The sequence below is a fragment of the Serinus canaria genome, chromosome 2, assembly GCF_022539315.1.
Source record: "Serinus canaria isolate serCan28SL12 chromosome 2, serCan2020, whole genome shotgun sequence".
NCBI lineage: Eukaryota > Metazoa > Chordata > Aves > Passeriformes > Fringillidae > Serinus > Serinus canaria.
The window spans coordinates 38,507,508-38,524,149 of record NC_066315.1 but is presented as its reverse complement, the minus strand read 5'-3'; the positions used below and the strand labels follow the sequence as shown (position 1 = coordinate 38,524,149).

General features: G+C 40.9%; 1 protein-coding gene across 7 annotated transcripts in view; it reads left to right on the top strand.

Moving 5' to 3' along the window:
* The window catches only part of THRB (thyroid hormone receptor beta), a 154,890-nt gene extending 139,730 nt beyond the window's left edge, over nt 1-15,160 (top strand). For all 7 annotated transcript variants that reach the window (XM_050971657.1, XM_050971658.1, XM_050971660.1 and 4 more), the window contains 4 exons: nt 805-1,010; nt 3,848-3,994; nt 8,038-8,296; nt 9,764-15,160. In XM_050971657.1, coding sequence (XP_050827614.1) covers nt 805-1,010; nt 3,848-3,994; nt 8,038-8,296; nt 9,764-10,005 — 854 coding nt within the window. In that variant the 3' untranslated portion in view covers nt 10,006-15,160. The remainder of the gene's footprint in view (nt 1-804; nt 1,011-3,847; nt 3,995-8,037; nt 8,297-9,763) is intronic.
* The last annotated feature ends 1,482 nt before the right edge of the window (nt 15,161-16,642 follow it).

Sequence of the window (16,642 nt, the reverse complement as noted above, 5' to 3'; positions counted from 1 at the left end):
TACCAGTATAAACCTCTGCAGAAGAACTGACAGGAAAACAGGCCCAGTAAACAACAGAAGAATAGTCTTAACTTAGTATTTTCATTGTTAATGTAATGTATAACAATGCCCTCTGTCTAGAGGGAAATAGAATAAAGGAGGCAATTTCATTGTGGCCAGGTAGGACCTTCAGGAGAGGGGCTGGATACCAGTGAAGCAGTGAGCAGAGTTCCCTGGACCTGTGTATCTGGAGTCACTGGAAGTAATGGGGCTCTACAGGAGCACCATTTGTGGGGATTAGGCAAAGAGCCAAAGGCATGTTGACCTGATTGTGTCATGCTTCAGGCAGATGAACCTTCTGTGAATGTGCTCCCACTTTCTTCGATCCATGTTACCTTCTGCTAGCATCCAAGTACATGTTCTGCACTTCAGAGCAGTGAGTGTGAGCGTACTGATATGACTTCAAAGAAAACAGAAGTGCATCTTTCCCAATATGGATTACTCCAAGTCCATTATAGGAGCACTTGTACACCTCACAAATCTTTTACATATTATTTTTATTGGTGGAACAACCCCTTGAGGGCAATGGCACTATACAAAGTATTACCAGGATGGTGAGCCACTCTTTGCTCTCCAGGCTTCTGAGAAAACGAAGTTTGAAGGGAGAAGTAAGAGAACTGTCCCAACTGTGGATCTTGCCAAGGTACTTCCTTACTGATTAGTTCAGGTGTTTGTAAGCAACTGGTACCTCAGGCACAAAAAAGACCAGAGTTCTGACAGTCTTAGGAGCTTCCTGCCATTTTTGTATGTTTTCTCCCCTGCTAGTGGTGTTGGATGACAGCAAGAGGTTGGCAAAGAGGAAGCTGATAGAAGAAAATCGAGAGAAGAGACGTCGGGAAGAGCTGCAGAAAACCATTGGGCACAAACCAGAGCCAACAGATGAGGAATGGGAGCTCATCAAAATTGTTACTGAAGCACATGTGGCCACCAATGCACAAGGAAGCCACTGGAAGCAGAAAAGGAAATTTCTGGTAAGGGCCTTAGCCTTATACGCTGCTCTTAGAGCCAGGTTCTGTTGTTTCTTCTGCAGTGCCTTGCCAGCATTGCAACCCCAAAGAGATTTTATTGCCAGTGTACTGATGTTTGTGCAAAAAGGATGATTTTGCATAGTTATTACTTCATTTTTCATGCCTGAACCTCAGTGTTTGATCAGACCATGTATTTCAAAAGATAAACAGCGTGTTGCTATGTTAAGGCATACTCAGCTGGATACTTTTATTGTGCTATGATAAGAAAAAGTAGAAAAATTGTTTCTCTCCTGATTGAGAACAGAAGCAGTCTATAATGCATACTGTATTTTTTTAATATATTCTATATAGGGTTAGTTGTTCTTTTTAGGGACTATCATAAAACATATTGAAAGTGTTACATGATGTTTAAGTTCTAGATGAAAGCTGGTACTTTAGGTTAATAACACAGGGGTTTTGCCTCTTTTGGTTGATGGTGGATACAGTAATGAAAATATATTAGGCAAGGAAAATTAATTTCAGTGAGAACAGGATGATACATGCACTGTACCATTGGGATTGCAGCCTACAAAACAACTTAGATTTTCATCCTATAACTAAGGGTCAGAAAATAAATGGTGATTTGTGATGCTCAACCTTAAAAAAGGATTTGTTTGATTTTTCTAAATCGATTTTTAAGGGAAATAAGCGCAGAATGCAAAATGCTTGTACCACACAAAAGAGGGATTAGAGACTGAATTTCAGAAATACACAGGAGTCTTTAACAGTCAGGGTATACTAAATCAGATAGAGCACACTCATCTTTTTTGCAAGCCTAGGCTCCTACTGTGTAATTCGCCATGGGAATTTCAACTCACTGTTGAATTGCTAAGAGAAATTATGTATTCAGAGCAGCTGATCTCTTTTGTAATAAACCCCCCTTTTTTTGGGGGGGGGGGTGGTTTATGCCAACGACACCATCTAATTTTCTGTATGAATGGCTTGTGCTCATAGTACTCTACAGTCAGGAAATCACAGTCATCACTGGCAAGAACCAAGAGAGCATTTTCCAGGGGTGTTGCAGAGCAAGGTGTGAGCAGACCAAGAAGCAGCTGCAGTAGTACTTTTGGTTGCTTAGACAGGAGTGCTGTTCTTCAGGTATCAGCTGGTTTGGGATAAAACCTAAGGAGCTGGAGGCTGGGGTTGGGAATGAGCTGTTGAAGACCAGGAGAAGCTGACAGTCTGCCCCAGGAGCTATGGATCTGTCCTTGTGTGGCTGAGGCTGGTTCTTTGATGACAGGGACTTCATTGGGGTCCACTTTACCTCTGGTCCTGTTGAGTTGAGTGGAAGGGGCTCCCCTCCAGTGTGTTAGCTTTAGCTGGCTCTCCTGACTTGCTTTGCTTTTCCCAGGAAAATGCTGTGCTCTTCCTTTTTCTCCATAACAATGGTTAGCGTGGGTTTAAGCATTTGGTCTTTTTTTGCTTGGAAGCAGTGAATGTTGTTTATTGTGAGCACACAGACCGTGTGGTTTAGTTACCCAAGATTCAGGGAGGGAGAGAGCCTAGAAATGAGTTTATTTGAGTTTTTTAGTAGAAACCATCAGATAATTGAGCCCAGTCTTCTTCATTGTTCCTTTACAATTGGTACTTGCTTTATTCACACATTGCTGAGTTTTTTTCTTGTAAGAAGTTAGATTTGGATTCAGATTGGTTACAGAAGGATCTTTTATGATGTGTTTCTTTAAAAAAAGTGGTTGAACACAGTTTTTTATTACAGACAGCACTATCAACAGCTCCTGTGTTTCAGTGTCTTATATAAATGTCATAAGGCCCATCAGTCTTAAAGGTCTGTCTCTCTGGATTTTATCTACTTTTTGACCTTAATGTGAACAGAATGAAACCTCTGCATGGTGTTTGGTAGGTGTTTGTAATTGCAAAGCCACATTTAAAAAAAAAAAAACAGCTTTGATGTGCCTGTTTTTAAAATACATGGTAACATTGGCCAGCTACATAAATACCAGGTGAACAAGTTCAAGTGCAGTTGGAATAAAAAACACTCATTACAGATTCTGCTTGAAACTATTTCATTGTATATCCCTATTGAAATCCTCAAAATATGATTTGTTTTTCATTTGGAGAAGCCTTGAGCTGAAATCATGCAACAAGCAATTTTCACCCAAAATTTTGCAGAGATGAGTTCAAATTCCATTTACATTATCCGGGGTACCTTTAGGTTAGCCTGTTCTTTCTTGCTCATAAGTTATTTTAGCTTTGCACATAAGTTGTTTTAACCTTTTGGAAACTGGCCTTGGCAATTGCCTGGGAGCAGGGAGGGTTATGATACCTGGCAATCTCTTTTGGGGAGACTTTCTGAGTTTTGAGCTGGTAAAGAGCCTAAATCTGCAAAACTTGCAGCACCTTCTCAGGGGTCACATGTCTCCTCAACTCTCTTTGCTTTTAGGGAAACTTGAGAGCTTTCAGCTGAGAGCTTTCCTGTAAGGAAAAACGTGCCTTTGTCTTTAAGCAAAAGATGCATGTGCTGCACCCTTAAAATACATAGATCCAGACACAAGGAAGACTCTGTGTGCACAACAGTCCAGCTGTCCACAAAGAATGGGTAGAAGCATACCAGTCACCCATTTTTCTGTGCAGTCACCTCTTTCGCAATGAAAATGAGTTCACAGATTTGTACGCCTTACCAATGAATTCACATTTTGTGACGTAAACAGACTTCACTTATAAAGCAAATAGTGTTGCTTTTCATTTTAGCATCTCTTCCATACCAAGCAGGACTTTTTGGAGTATAAAATAGTTGCTCTAAGACAGACTGCTCCTTTAAATGTCTTTGTTTATATCCTTAGCCAGAAGATATTGGGCAGGCACCAATAGTTAATGCCCCAGAAGGTGGGAAAGTGGATTTAGAAGCCTTCAGCCAGTTTACAAAAATTATCACACCAGCGATTACAAGAGTGGTGGATTTTGCCAAAAAGTTGCCTATGTTTTGTGAGGTAAGAAGACTTTCTTGCACTCCTCATTTATATGCCTGTTGTTAAAAACTACTCAAAATACTCTGGCATGGAACTTAAAAATTCAATGTGTCTAAAATTAAAAAATTAAGGCACTCAAAATCAATGGGACTAAAATAATCTGTATTTTCATGAATTTTCTTTTTCCTGTGATTACTGAAATCCTGAGTTTGTTAATCTGGAAGTCATTGTGGTTCATTAGGAACTCAGATATGTCTTTAGAGGTGGCCTTGAACAAACCAAATTAACAAAAAGATACTGTCTAGAAGCATTGCTGATATGTTTAATAATATCTTCCAGCACATGGTTCCCTATGTATCTTCTGGTTCCTTGGCAGGTACGGTATTGTAGAGTTGGGTCTAGACAGTAAAAAATTCTTGAAATTCAGAAAAGCACCCCTGTCCAGGTGTGGCACTTGCCTCCTTGGATTCTCTAGGCTTGGTTCTTCTGAATGGGGAGGTTGTACATAAAAGAGTCTTTGAAAGCAACGGATTGTCATTCCAAGTAGATTCTCATATGTAAATATACAGTAAATGGACTCAAAGGCCTGGTTGCACATAAGGAATACAGAGGCCTTATGCTGATCTCATTTGTGCCAAGGTATCATTTTATTGAAGGACCAGATGCAATGCCTGATTATATTTCTTTTCCTCCAATTTAATAAATGGTATCAGAACTGCAGCCTGAAATAATATTTCAGTCTTAATAATCTAAATAAGTTTCATTGAATCATAGAAAGGTTTGGGTTGGAAGGGACCTTAAAAATCATCTGGTTCCAACCCCCTTGCCATGGGCAGGAACACCTTCCATTTCATCCTTTGAGGTCAACACCCTACCAGAAAGGAAGGGTAAGGCAGCCATCAAATTTTACTCTTCTGTGGCGGGCAGCTTTTTTTAAAAGACAGTCAGGGAGAGCTGTATATGTTCTCTGGCAAGTACAGGACAAGAAGAGGTAAATATCAATAGTAGTCAAAGTGTAAATATCTCACCCTGGTTAGCCTCTTCATTGGTGCCATCAGTCAAGGAAGCATGAAATAGTAGCCAAGCATGAAGATTTTAAAATACTAGGAATATGTCCATAGATCATGAGCATTTTAGTGTCTGAGGGAATTTGTCACCTCTGATCTGGCATTTGTTGGTGGGAAATTGCAGTGACATACCAAGGTAGTCTTTCCAATTTAGAAAGCTCTGCCAGTCACACCCAGACTTCAGTGTCCATCTGACATCTCCTACCCCTCCTGGCTGCCATGGACCCACTTGTGTCAGAGCTAGGCAGGAAGCATGGATGAAGAAGTCAAGGCATCATTGAGCATGACCTCTGTATGTTATGTGGCTCAGCTGGACAGGCTTTGTTTACAGCTGAGCCACTGTGTAAACCTGACACCTGCCCATATACAGCAAGATCTGATGGCTGGGTGAGGGACAACTCCTCCTAAACACAAAGGAGTAGGACAGCTGTCCTCTGAATTGTCATATAGCGCTTACTGTAGCATGAAGAAAATTACAAATGTTTACTCCTTTCTGAAGGGGCACCCTCCTGTTAACTTTGTTTCCATTATGATTTTTAACCCATATCTTTTTTCTTAGAAGCAACACTGTGTGGGCTGTAGATTTTTTTACAGGAAAAAAACACTTCTTTCTTCCACAGGACCTGGAGAGCATTTAAACATTAACTCAGTTCATAATTCCAGAAGCTGTCTGAGAATGCAGTAAATCTCTGTGAAAGAGGGACATGACAGGGAACATCCAGGGCCACTTATATTCTCATTAGGCTACTTTTCCTTCTTTATCACATCTTTGGACACATGTAGAAGCCAGCAAAGCACTGTGAGTGCCCAGCTTAGTTTATGTGCACCCATTGGCCCCTGCCTCAAACCAAGTATCCAATCCCAGACTAATCAAAGTATAAGGAAAACTTGATTTCCTTCTCAGCATTTCTCCTGTTGTTTCTGTCCTGCTTTTCTTTCTGCTTAGAAGATGAAGATTGAGGAGAATGTAATAAGTTTAATGTGAGTTTTAAGTGTCAAGGCATCAGTGGTTCCACAGTGGGTGAAGCTGTGTGAATACTCTGAGGTCACTCAGCTCAGCTCAGTTCCACGGTGCTGCATTGCACATGTACTGCAGAGGTGAGCACTTCAGGTTCCTGCCTTGTGCCTTTTCTCCCTGCAGAGAGAGAGGAAAGGACAACACATGGCAGAGTTTCAGTCACATTTATTGACTTCCATCCTGCTACTGGAAGATGCTCTGGTAGCAACGCTCAAGTGATGAATGTAGGTAGCATTAAAATCTGCACAGCTGGGAGCAGAACTGATGTTCATGCCTCCTGTCTCTAGTAACTCCTGCTACTGGCAGATAAGACCTGAGGCTTGGCATGTGTGAAACAGGTGTCCCATGTATCCTTCAGAATTAGAAAAGCAGGTAAAAGACAGGCATAGACTGCCACTACCATAAAGAAGGTTTAAGAAGGATCAAGTACAAAGAATCCTCATTAGTTTCATGGCTCACTAATAAAACAGCTGAAGCATCACAAAATATCTTCTCTACTGTTACCTATTTCTTTTCTACTGTTCTTCCTTCTATTTAGAGGTTTGGTGTTTTTTTCATTTCTCTTTTCTTGTCCCTTCTCTCTGCCTTTCTTTCATGTTCTTTTTTTCACTTCCATTGTTTTTTCCAGTGTGTCTTCATGGTTCCTTTCACATGTCTATTCTCATTTTAATTTTATTTTTAAACTCTATTTCTTTCCCTACTTCAGTCTCTGCTGCCAAACAGTGGAATTGTCTTTGGGTAGCAAGACTGCTGCTGTGCCTGTGCAGTCTTCCCCACACTGCTGCTGAGCTGAGGGTCATCTGTAGAGAAACTGATTTGCTCTGAACAGGATGAGTCAATTTTCTTGTGTATTGAACACTTCACGCCTGAAGCTGTCAGTGCTGGAAAAGTAGCTGCATGACTCAACTCATTTTCCTGACCATGGCTAGCTCTGTGCTTAAAACTCTTCTCTAACAGGGAGCTGCTTTCCACTTGCATTAGGTAGCTCTGCATCATTTCCCACCAAATCAGTGCACTTGCTTTGCAAGTACACCGTTGCCATGTAAACCTATAGTTCAAGGGGGTTTTATTTTTGAATTGCAAAACAGGTAAATATAATAATTTTATATAAATCAAAAATAAATGGCTTTTTGCCTCCTTCTAAACCAAGTAGAAGTGTGTTGCTCTTTCATATGTGGGACACTTGCTGTTCGCTTACAGTCTCAAAACTGTCTTGGTGGGTTTTGTTATAGTTGAATAACCTATGAAAACATAAGGACATGCTTTATAGAACACATTCTGCTCACATGTCAGCATCCTGGTTATACTCTAAGTACAGAACCTTTGGACAGCTTGCCTTTGTTAATGGCATGGAAAAGTCATGCCCTGAAGATCACAGTTTATGCATCAGCATAAAAGCTGTAGCTATACCATAGATTTTCTGGCTGTCCAGCAATAGTGTAGGGAGCTCAGGGAGAACAGCCTTACTAGATTAAATCTAGAATAATAAATTCTCTGTTGTTAAAAAGGGCCATGAGAATTCCTGCTCCACTGATTGAGGTATATCCTCTAGATATAAATATTTGTTTAAAACACAGTCCACTCTTACAGACCCTCCCAAATGTCTTTCCTTTCCTCTGGTCAGGTAAGAAATAAGTATGGCTGGTAGTGAATTTAACTGGGATGGCTGAGGTCTGCACCAGCCCAAATTATAGTTTATTCTGCTATGATAGGTTGTAAGCTGAGGGAGCCAACAGCTGTGTTATTGCTAGATTTCCCAAGGGTGTGTGGAGATGCTAACCAGGGAATGTTAACCTGCTGGCAGTTCCTGGAGGCAGGAACACAGATCCTGGGAGTTTTGCAGAGCAGCGTGTTTGGAGGAGAACTGCACTATGCAGGGCAGTGCCCTGGGCTGGGAACTGCAACTTCATGCTCATGGATCTACTGTAGCTGCAGTCTGACAAACATGAATTTTTCTTTTCCGTTTATAATTACTACAGCTGCCATGTGAAGACCAGATCATCCTTCTGAAAGGCTGCTGTATGGAGATCATGTCCCTCCGAGCAGCAGTTCGCTATGACCCCGAGAGTGAGACTTTAACACTAAATGGGGAGATGGCGGTGACAAGGGGCCAGCTGAAAAATGGGGGTCTTGGCGTAGTGTCTGATGCCATTTTTGACCTGGGCATGTCTCTTTCTTCGTTTAATCTGGATGACACCGAGGTTGCCCTTCTTCAGGCTGTTCTGCTCATGTCATCAGGTAAGAAGAGAAATATATTGGGATCCAAGCAATTTTGAAACTCTTTGGCCTTTGTGACAAGCCTCTTTGTAAAAGAAATAAGGTGGGCTAGATCTTGTAGTGCTGACTAGAGTAATGCGAGAGAAATTTTCTCTCAAACCCCCACTGACTGATTTTGGTGAGCGCTAGGAAAAAAATTCAGGGTGTTCAGAGAGTTGGACATAAAACGGGTTTTGGTAACACACCTTGCTCAGTTTGGTACTTAGGAATGAGCCAGGGATGATCATCAAGAAGAAATCAGTTTTGATTCTGAGCCAGTTTGGCTTAAATGAAAAATGGATAATTTATCAACAGTGGTCCTTATTATAAGTTCCCTCTTCCCCCAAGGAATGTTATGCATTGGGCGTTCATACACATTTCCACCAGTCTCATATGTTTAGTTTGACTTGCCCTCTTGTTTTCCTAATTAACAGCACCACTGCCTCCTAATGGGCATTTACAAGCTGTGCTGCTTCCCTGCCCTGGGACCATTTACAACTGGTCTTGATACAAAAGCAGCACAGACAACTTCCTATGATTTCCAAAGAGTTTTTAAACTTCTCAATTTGAGTATGTTTTCATATATGCTTCCAGTGATTGTGCCAGCCCAAAGAGGAAATTCCATTCTTGGGCAGTGGCAGATCTGGCAAGATTTTATTTTAAGATGGCTTTGAAGATTGGGCACTGAATAACAATACACAATCAGTGATTTACAAGCATTAACTGCACCTGAGATAAAAAGGTTAAGGTTTCCACATTAATCACAACACAGCACTTCATTTTCCCAATCAAAACATTTTTATTTCTTTTTAGGTCCCTACACACTGATACTGGAGCAGGGTTTTCAAAAGGCAATTAAAAAATGACCTGCTTTCCCAGAGGTGTCTCCTGAGAAGTGATGTGAAAGGGGTTTTTCCAGTCCTCATCTGGGTGCCAGTTGAGACAGCCAGATTTTTAGCCTTTGTTGTTCCTTGGTGCTCCATAACAGCTCACCTGGAATCAAAGCATGATCAAACCATTAGTCAGATTGTAGAAAGCCAGATAGAAAGGAACTGTAATTTAGATATCTGACAAGGATTTTTTTTTGTTTGTTTCTTCGTTAGTTGTTTTACAGAAAAATGTAGATAGAAGCCTTAGCTGAAATCAGGGATCTGATGTTCTAATCACTGTAAGGAAACACTTCCCAAACGGCTACACTCTGTGTAAGTGTGTGTAAGTGAGCAAAGCAGGCACTGGATGAAGAAAGGAAGGATTTTCTTCTTTTAACAGGCATAGTACTAGCAAGTGAGTTGGCTGGAGTGAAAGAAGTTTGTGGCAGAGCCACAAATGTCCCCTGTCTCTCTCCTTTCTTTCCTAGCATCAGAATCATCCTATTTTTCCTGATTTATGATCAGGCATTTGTTAAAGCGAATATGTAAGAATGATAATTCTACTGCTTTGTATCTACAGATCGCCCAGGCCTTGTTTGCGTCGAGAGAATAGAAAAGTGTCAAGAGGGTTTCCTCCTGGCATTTGAACACTACATTAATTACAGAAAACACCATGTTGCACACTTTTGGCCAAAACTGCTGATGAAAGTGACAGACCTGCGAATGATCGGAGCCTGCCATGCCAGCCGCTTCCTGCACATGAAGGTGGAGTGCCCCACAGAACTGTTCCCTCCGTTGTTCCTGGAAGTGTTTGAGGATTAGAGAGACTGAAGTGGTTCTCCACACCCCCGTCGCACTACTGGCTGTCATTTCATCCCGTTGCCCAGCTCTTCTCACCTGTTTGTTCTTCTTCTTTCGTGGTCTTCTGTTTCTTGAGATGGGGCTGGGGTTTTGTTTGAGTTTTCTTTTGGGGTTGCTGGGGGGCAGTTGTATACACATGGATGAAAACATCCCTTTAATGCGGGTACTTGTGACTATTGCAATTTGTTCTTCAGTCCTTTGATGTGAGTGCTTTGACAGCTTACCAGTGAAAATACGAACAGACCAATCTCATTCACCAGCATTTGCGTGGTCACCAGCTCACACCCATCATTGCCTGGAAAATAGAGGAGAGAGATTGAAGTGGCAGAAAAATTAATTTGCCTTCAAGTTGAAACAGCTATTGTTAATTTGACCCTGACAATTCTGTCTTGTATTACTCCTTTTGCAGGGTACAGCTGACCAATTCATAGTACAAAATTTCTGGTCTTTGTCATGGTTTCTATTGTAACAATTACGACAATGATCTAGAATCTTCATCATCATTATGATCCCACCATTCTCTGAGGTTTTTTCCAGCAGATGCAGTTTAACTGTGCCCCATAAATCAAGTACTTAAAATAATGCAGTGTTAGAAGGGACTGAGTCTTTTTTTTTTCCCCATGTGTATAAGATATTAAGATCTTCAGTTTCTAAATTTGGACTCCAGGTAACTTTACTGGAAGGTTTGTTGGAGTGAGGACAGAAGTTTGATTCTCTGAGGTGCTCCTGATAGTGGAGGGGTCTGCTTTTTCTGAGGTGTGTGTAAAATCCATCACTCTGAGGGAGAAGGCTCTCTGTCAGGATAGCAGACAGTGTCTCAGAGTTATTCAGGGATATGAGAGCTCATGGAATGACGACAAGGAGAATGAAACAAATGAGGTGACCTTCAGATAGGACAGAAACCAACTGTGTTATTAACAACACTCAAGACTGTAGAGCTTTATCCCAGGAATACAAATAGTGTTGCTCAGCAGTAATCCTTTGTTTTATATATATAAAGTTTATATGCACCTATATATATAATTTTATATATATATAATTACAAATCTTCAGCAGGTGTCTTAAACATATTTCCGTACTTTTATCTTCTCTCTCTCTCTCTTTCTCTGACTCTGCCCTGTGTGTGTGTGTGCATGTGGATCAGCTGAGTTCTCCCTCCCTACAGGTATGTCTGTATGTGTTTCATTAGGCTAGATGCTCTCTTGATTCTTTTAATTTATTTCCACTAACTGCACTAGCAGGAACCAAACTGAGCAATGACAAAATGTCCTGCTGCCGAAGTCTGCAAGCCAGTACACACAGTCCTGGAATGTTTGGAGGCCAGTGATGAGGACATTGTAGGTAGAGGTTCCTCTCTGTCACCATCTCCATTCAGGGATGTTGTCCCTGGGTTTTATAAACTTGATATTAAACCATCCTCTGAATTTGTATGACACTTCTAAAACATCTTTCTCTTCTTCCTGGGAACCAGAGATTTAGTTCATGTTTTTTGCACTGCCTCATACCCTACATTCTGTCATGTTTTGCATTGATTTGTACCAGTTTCTTTCTCCACTATTTATTGACCCATTTGCCCAGCAAGTTGTGGGCATTGTTAGAGTGGATGTGTTGACTTTCAAAGCTCATGGCCCATATCTGACCCCATAGGTTATGGGCTTATCCCCTCATAAAAACAGGATACTCAGGAAAACTAATAGATGGAACATGATATATGTGTGTCAGGAGTTAAACTCTTTCTACCCTTCTTTCCCTACATCATTGATAAAGCATTTGGAGTGCTATTTGGCACATTTTTAGGGATGTGGAATCTTGTTCTCTCTGTTGTTTGATACCATATGCACCTGTGATGAGCTGTGAGCACTAATGTTATCACTTAGGGTTTTTTTTGTCAGAACACAAAACACATTGGGATGTGTAGGAGTTTTTCTGCAGGTAGCAGTGAAGACATACCATTGGAGATAAATTCTTAAATATTTGGCATAAAACCTCTTTTGCTGGCTGTGTTGGCTCCATCTTAAAGTGTGTGTCTAAACAACATCTCTATCCAAATTCCTTGTAGAGCACTGTCTTGGGGGCAAAGAGTCAGAAACTGGATTTTTGGACAGGTGATTTGGGGTGACTTGTTGGGGGACTTACATCATGTAGTAGGGAACTCAGAAAAGCATCCCTTACTTGCACTGATGCCTTCACAATCTAGAAACAAAACAAGACCATATTAATACAGCAAGGAATATAAAAGAAGAATTGGAGGCCTCCAGGTACAAATATAGCAAAATGCAGAGGTGATAGAGAATTTCTGCAATTTTATAAGTTTAATAAATTAGTATATTCAACAACAGTGTCCAATTAGAAGAGCATTTAGTTAAGTAATCCCCCCTTTTTTTTCTGCCCATTTGGAGCCCCTCCTGAGTTTCTAGTCCCGTCGAGGATACATGGTAAAAGGAAATAAGACATCCTTGGCTAAAGAGGCAAGACTACATAATATTTCAGGAATGTAGCATAATATGTCTTAGAGGTTATCTTATTGATCTAAAATGTAGGGGAAAAGGGGTAGGAAAAGTACTTTACTTGGAGCTACAGCCATGTATCAGAAATCTATAAAGCTACAAATATATGTCAAATACATGAAAAGCATCGGTGCCTATGGCTTGCAAAGAAAAGAGAAATGTGCATGTCTTTCTAAACCCTGTTCTGCCATGGATCTGAGCATGGAATTCCTCCTGACACCAGTGCAAGTACTTCACCTGTTTGCTTAATGTGAGCTTGAGTAGGCATTCAAGCTTTTGACTGTGCTGCAGGTGAGACCCAGGAGAGGAAGCATCACATCTCTTCATGCTCCTAAATACCAATGCAGTTTGGAGCTATGCTTAGAGTTCAGAAAATCAGGCCTCCTTCCTTAGGTGATTGCAGATGGACTGAAGTGCCTAAAATCAGGCAACCGACTTAGACAGTTCTGGCAGTGCTCTAAGCAGAAAGGACATACATCAACATGTTTTTCTAGCTTTTCAGGTTAAGTTGGAGTCTGGCACTAATTAACAAACTGAGTTAGTAGTATTCCCTAACTGGAAACTAAGGCCAAGCTCATATGATGAACTGACATCTAATGGCCTCCTGATCTCCTACCAGTCTTACTTCGTCTCATTTCCTTTACTTTCCTCAGTATGACTTCTGATTTATGTGATCAGGAGAGCAAAACTAACTGACCTTAGCTCCGCAAAGACGTACTTCTAAATATCAGTGATCTCAAGCCATTGTGGGATTGAGCCCTGGACTGACCACCTCAGTGGCAGACACCAATGCCACAGTCAGCACCCTTTGCAGTTACTGGCCTTCTGAGTGAAATCACAAGCTTGTGCTTTCCAGTGCAGTCCAGAGTCTTGTTTCTGCTGGTGCCACATGGCTCTCGTGTTTGCTTTGTGGTCTACGTGTGGGTCTCACCCGGAAGGCTTTTCCTGTCAAACCTGATAGTCACCATTCATGGTATTGCCCTGAGTAACATGTGCATTTAGATACTCATTTCATGTGTAATCTCAGTTAAGTTGTGATATTTATTATAACATATATAGTGTGTGCTAATGGTTTTTGTTTACATTCTGCCAAAACGTAGACCTTAGAGTTAGACCTCCCAGGTCCAAAATCATCTTTGAGCAGACTGCTTGCTTCTTCAGAGGCAGGTATCAGAAAGAGGAAAAAACTGTCCAGAAAGACCATTTATATCAGAAATCTGCCAAGAGAGGGCTGTTAATCACAAGCAGAGCATGTCATTGCTAGTGATGTATTTTTATGCTATGGAACTCTAATCTGTATGTGTCATATTGACTTCTTGCTGCATGAATCATAAATTTTAAAAATCAGTCTTACAGTTTTGAGATGTAGCCAGCATTCCTAAGGCTAAACCTTTTTCATTGACAGAATCAAAATCCTCAACCAAGGAACGTTTTCCTCTCACTGTGAGAGCAATTGAAAGTGTTCAACATTTATCCTTTCACAAAGGAAGAGGCAACAGAACCTCTTAATGTGTCTTGTTATTGTGACCATCTGGAAAAGATTGCCAGACGTTTTCATTTTGATATAGTAATGAAGTGATCTGTATTTAAATTTTATAGAGAGAATTATATTCTAGTGTGATAGAGATTTATTTTCCACTTAAAGACTCAAAACGGTGTGAGCACGTTTTTGGTTTGTTTGTTTGGTTTTTTTTTACTATGGTATATTTTTGCTTTAAAATTAAAAACAAAATTAAAAAAAAAAAAGGTTTGGCCTTATCACAACGTTTTAGTATAGATGTTAGCAAACGCAAAGAGTATGCATTATTTGTGTGTATCCACATTGACTGATGTCGCCTTCAAAAAGCAATATTGTGCAGGTAATAAGTTGTTTGTGACTGTCCATTGCACAGTTTACCTTCTTTAAAAGCTAACCTTGTTTATGCACAAGACAATCAAATGTAAATCTACATCAGCACCCAGGTGTGGATTAAATTTATGTAAATTACTGAGCACAATGTAAAACATTAAAAGACACTTTATTTAATTACACATTTAATGTTGGTAAAGATAGTATCAGGGCATGAACTAGCTGACATACTGTAATTTCTTTTTCTCTTTTCCTACTTCCTTAGCACTCTACAGTTTGAGTTTGCTCATAAATACATCAAATTAGTCATTCATAGTTTTTTTGAAGAGCAGGTTGGTTTGGGTTGTTTATTTGTTTTTATGAAGTCAGTTGGGAGGACTTACTACTTTGTCTATGAGGTTTGTGGGTTTTACTTACTTGGTTTATTTTTTTATATCAGTTTCATGCCCTGAGGGTAAGGCAAACATTACACCATACAGTAAAAAACAAAGTACCTTGGATGATGTATTTTTTTGCAAACAGTGTTAAGAGTTATGCTAGATTGGTAATATTTTTTCAGCCTAAAATATATTAAAAAAAAAAATCTGTGATCACAAATGTTTTAAACTATCTAAAGAGAAAATTTGTATATTTGGGGAAGAAAATAATTTTTACATAGCTTTTGTATGCAGATATTAAAATGTAATTATGAATATAGTGGGCATAGATAACTGTGTAAGCTTGAATTCTAAAAAAGAAAAAGCTTATAACTGAAAAGTGGTCCTGGTGTCTCTGTCTCTTTGTTGCAGGCTCTTTTGTCAGCTCTGTCTCACACTTCCAAGCCACTGGAATGGGAAAAGTAGAACCTAGAGCATAATGTTTTATCAGCTATAACCTGTTCACATTTCAGTGCTTCTGCATCCCTTTCATCACCTTCCTCATATCTTATCTCCTCTCCTCCCTTCCCTTGGGCAGCCAACCAAAGGTTTTCACTTCCTCACTCTTCACAGCAGCCAACCTTAATTTACTCCAGTAAACTTACTCTTGATTTATGTCTCACTCAATTATATTTTTTAAGGGAACGCCCTTTCTTTCTTCTTCCACTCCCAGTCTAAACAGGGATGGTGTGACAGGAGCAATAAGCTTCCCATCTTTTCATACTTTCCCTACCTTGGTCCCCTGCCTATTGGAGAAGATCTTCTCATTCAGATATTTTCTCTAGACTTATTTTCCTTTGCAGTTCTTATTCCTCCTGCAGTTCTTCCACTCCCACATGGAAGAAGCCAGGCCTATGGCCTGGATCCAGAGTAATGTCTTAGCCTGTCCCAGATGGCAAACCTATTCTGGGCTCTTGTTTCACCATGATTTCCACAGGCATTCACTGGCTGCCTGCCAGATCCTGCTCCCAGTCCCCTTCCACAGGAGGGGCCAGGACCCTTCCAAGGGATGCTGAGCTCCCTCCATATGGCACCCGTGGGAGCACACTCCTGACACCTGGCTTAGTGTCCCTGGGCAGTGCTGTGGCAGCAGCTGGAGGGTTCATTCCCCCCCATTGTGGCCTGTGGGAAGAGGGGCTGCCTTCAAAGACAGGAGGTGTGTGTGAGGAGCCAGAGGGAAAGCATGAAATCCCTGCTGTGCCTCAATGGAATCCCTTCAAGCACCGCAGTTCAGGCACTGCGTGGGGAAGCCTTGCCAAAACCTCTGCTGGGTTTGCACCGAGCCAGCATCAGCCTGGGTTGCTTTGGCCCCCCAGGTCCAGCTCTGGAGCAAGGAATTAATTTGGTGTGTAAAAACTTGTTTACTCCATGTGAAGAAATAGTTCTGCTTCCACAGATGCCAGTGCTCTGGATATAGTGTTTTCATTTGTAGTGGTGAAATCTGTTTTTCAAAAAGTGGTGTGATATCTGTGGATTCTGAGAGCCACATGAATTTGCTTCAGTGTCTATTTATCACTACAGAGAAGGACATAAGAAATGGTAGCTCTTCCCCTGGAGCTCTGGCAATAAAGCAGGAGTGTGTTCTTGACCTGCTGTAGGCTGCCTCTTGCACACTGAGCCTGTTGGTGAACACAGGCACTGTTTGTCTGCCCACTTGGTGAGGTGGGTGAGGGTTTTCTGTCCTTGAAAAGTGAGCCCCATCTGAAAGATTTTCTCTGTGAACTTGGGAGTCTAACAACAAACATTGTCATACTCATGGCCACGTGTGCTGTGTGGTATTCCCCACAGCATCAGTAGTTCCAAAATGAAAACCTGCATATGAAAAG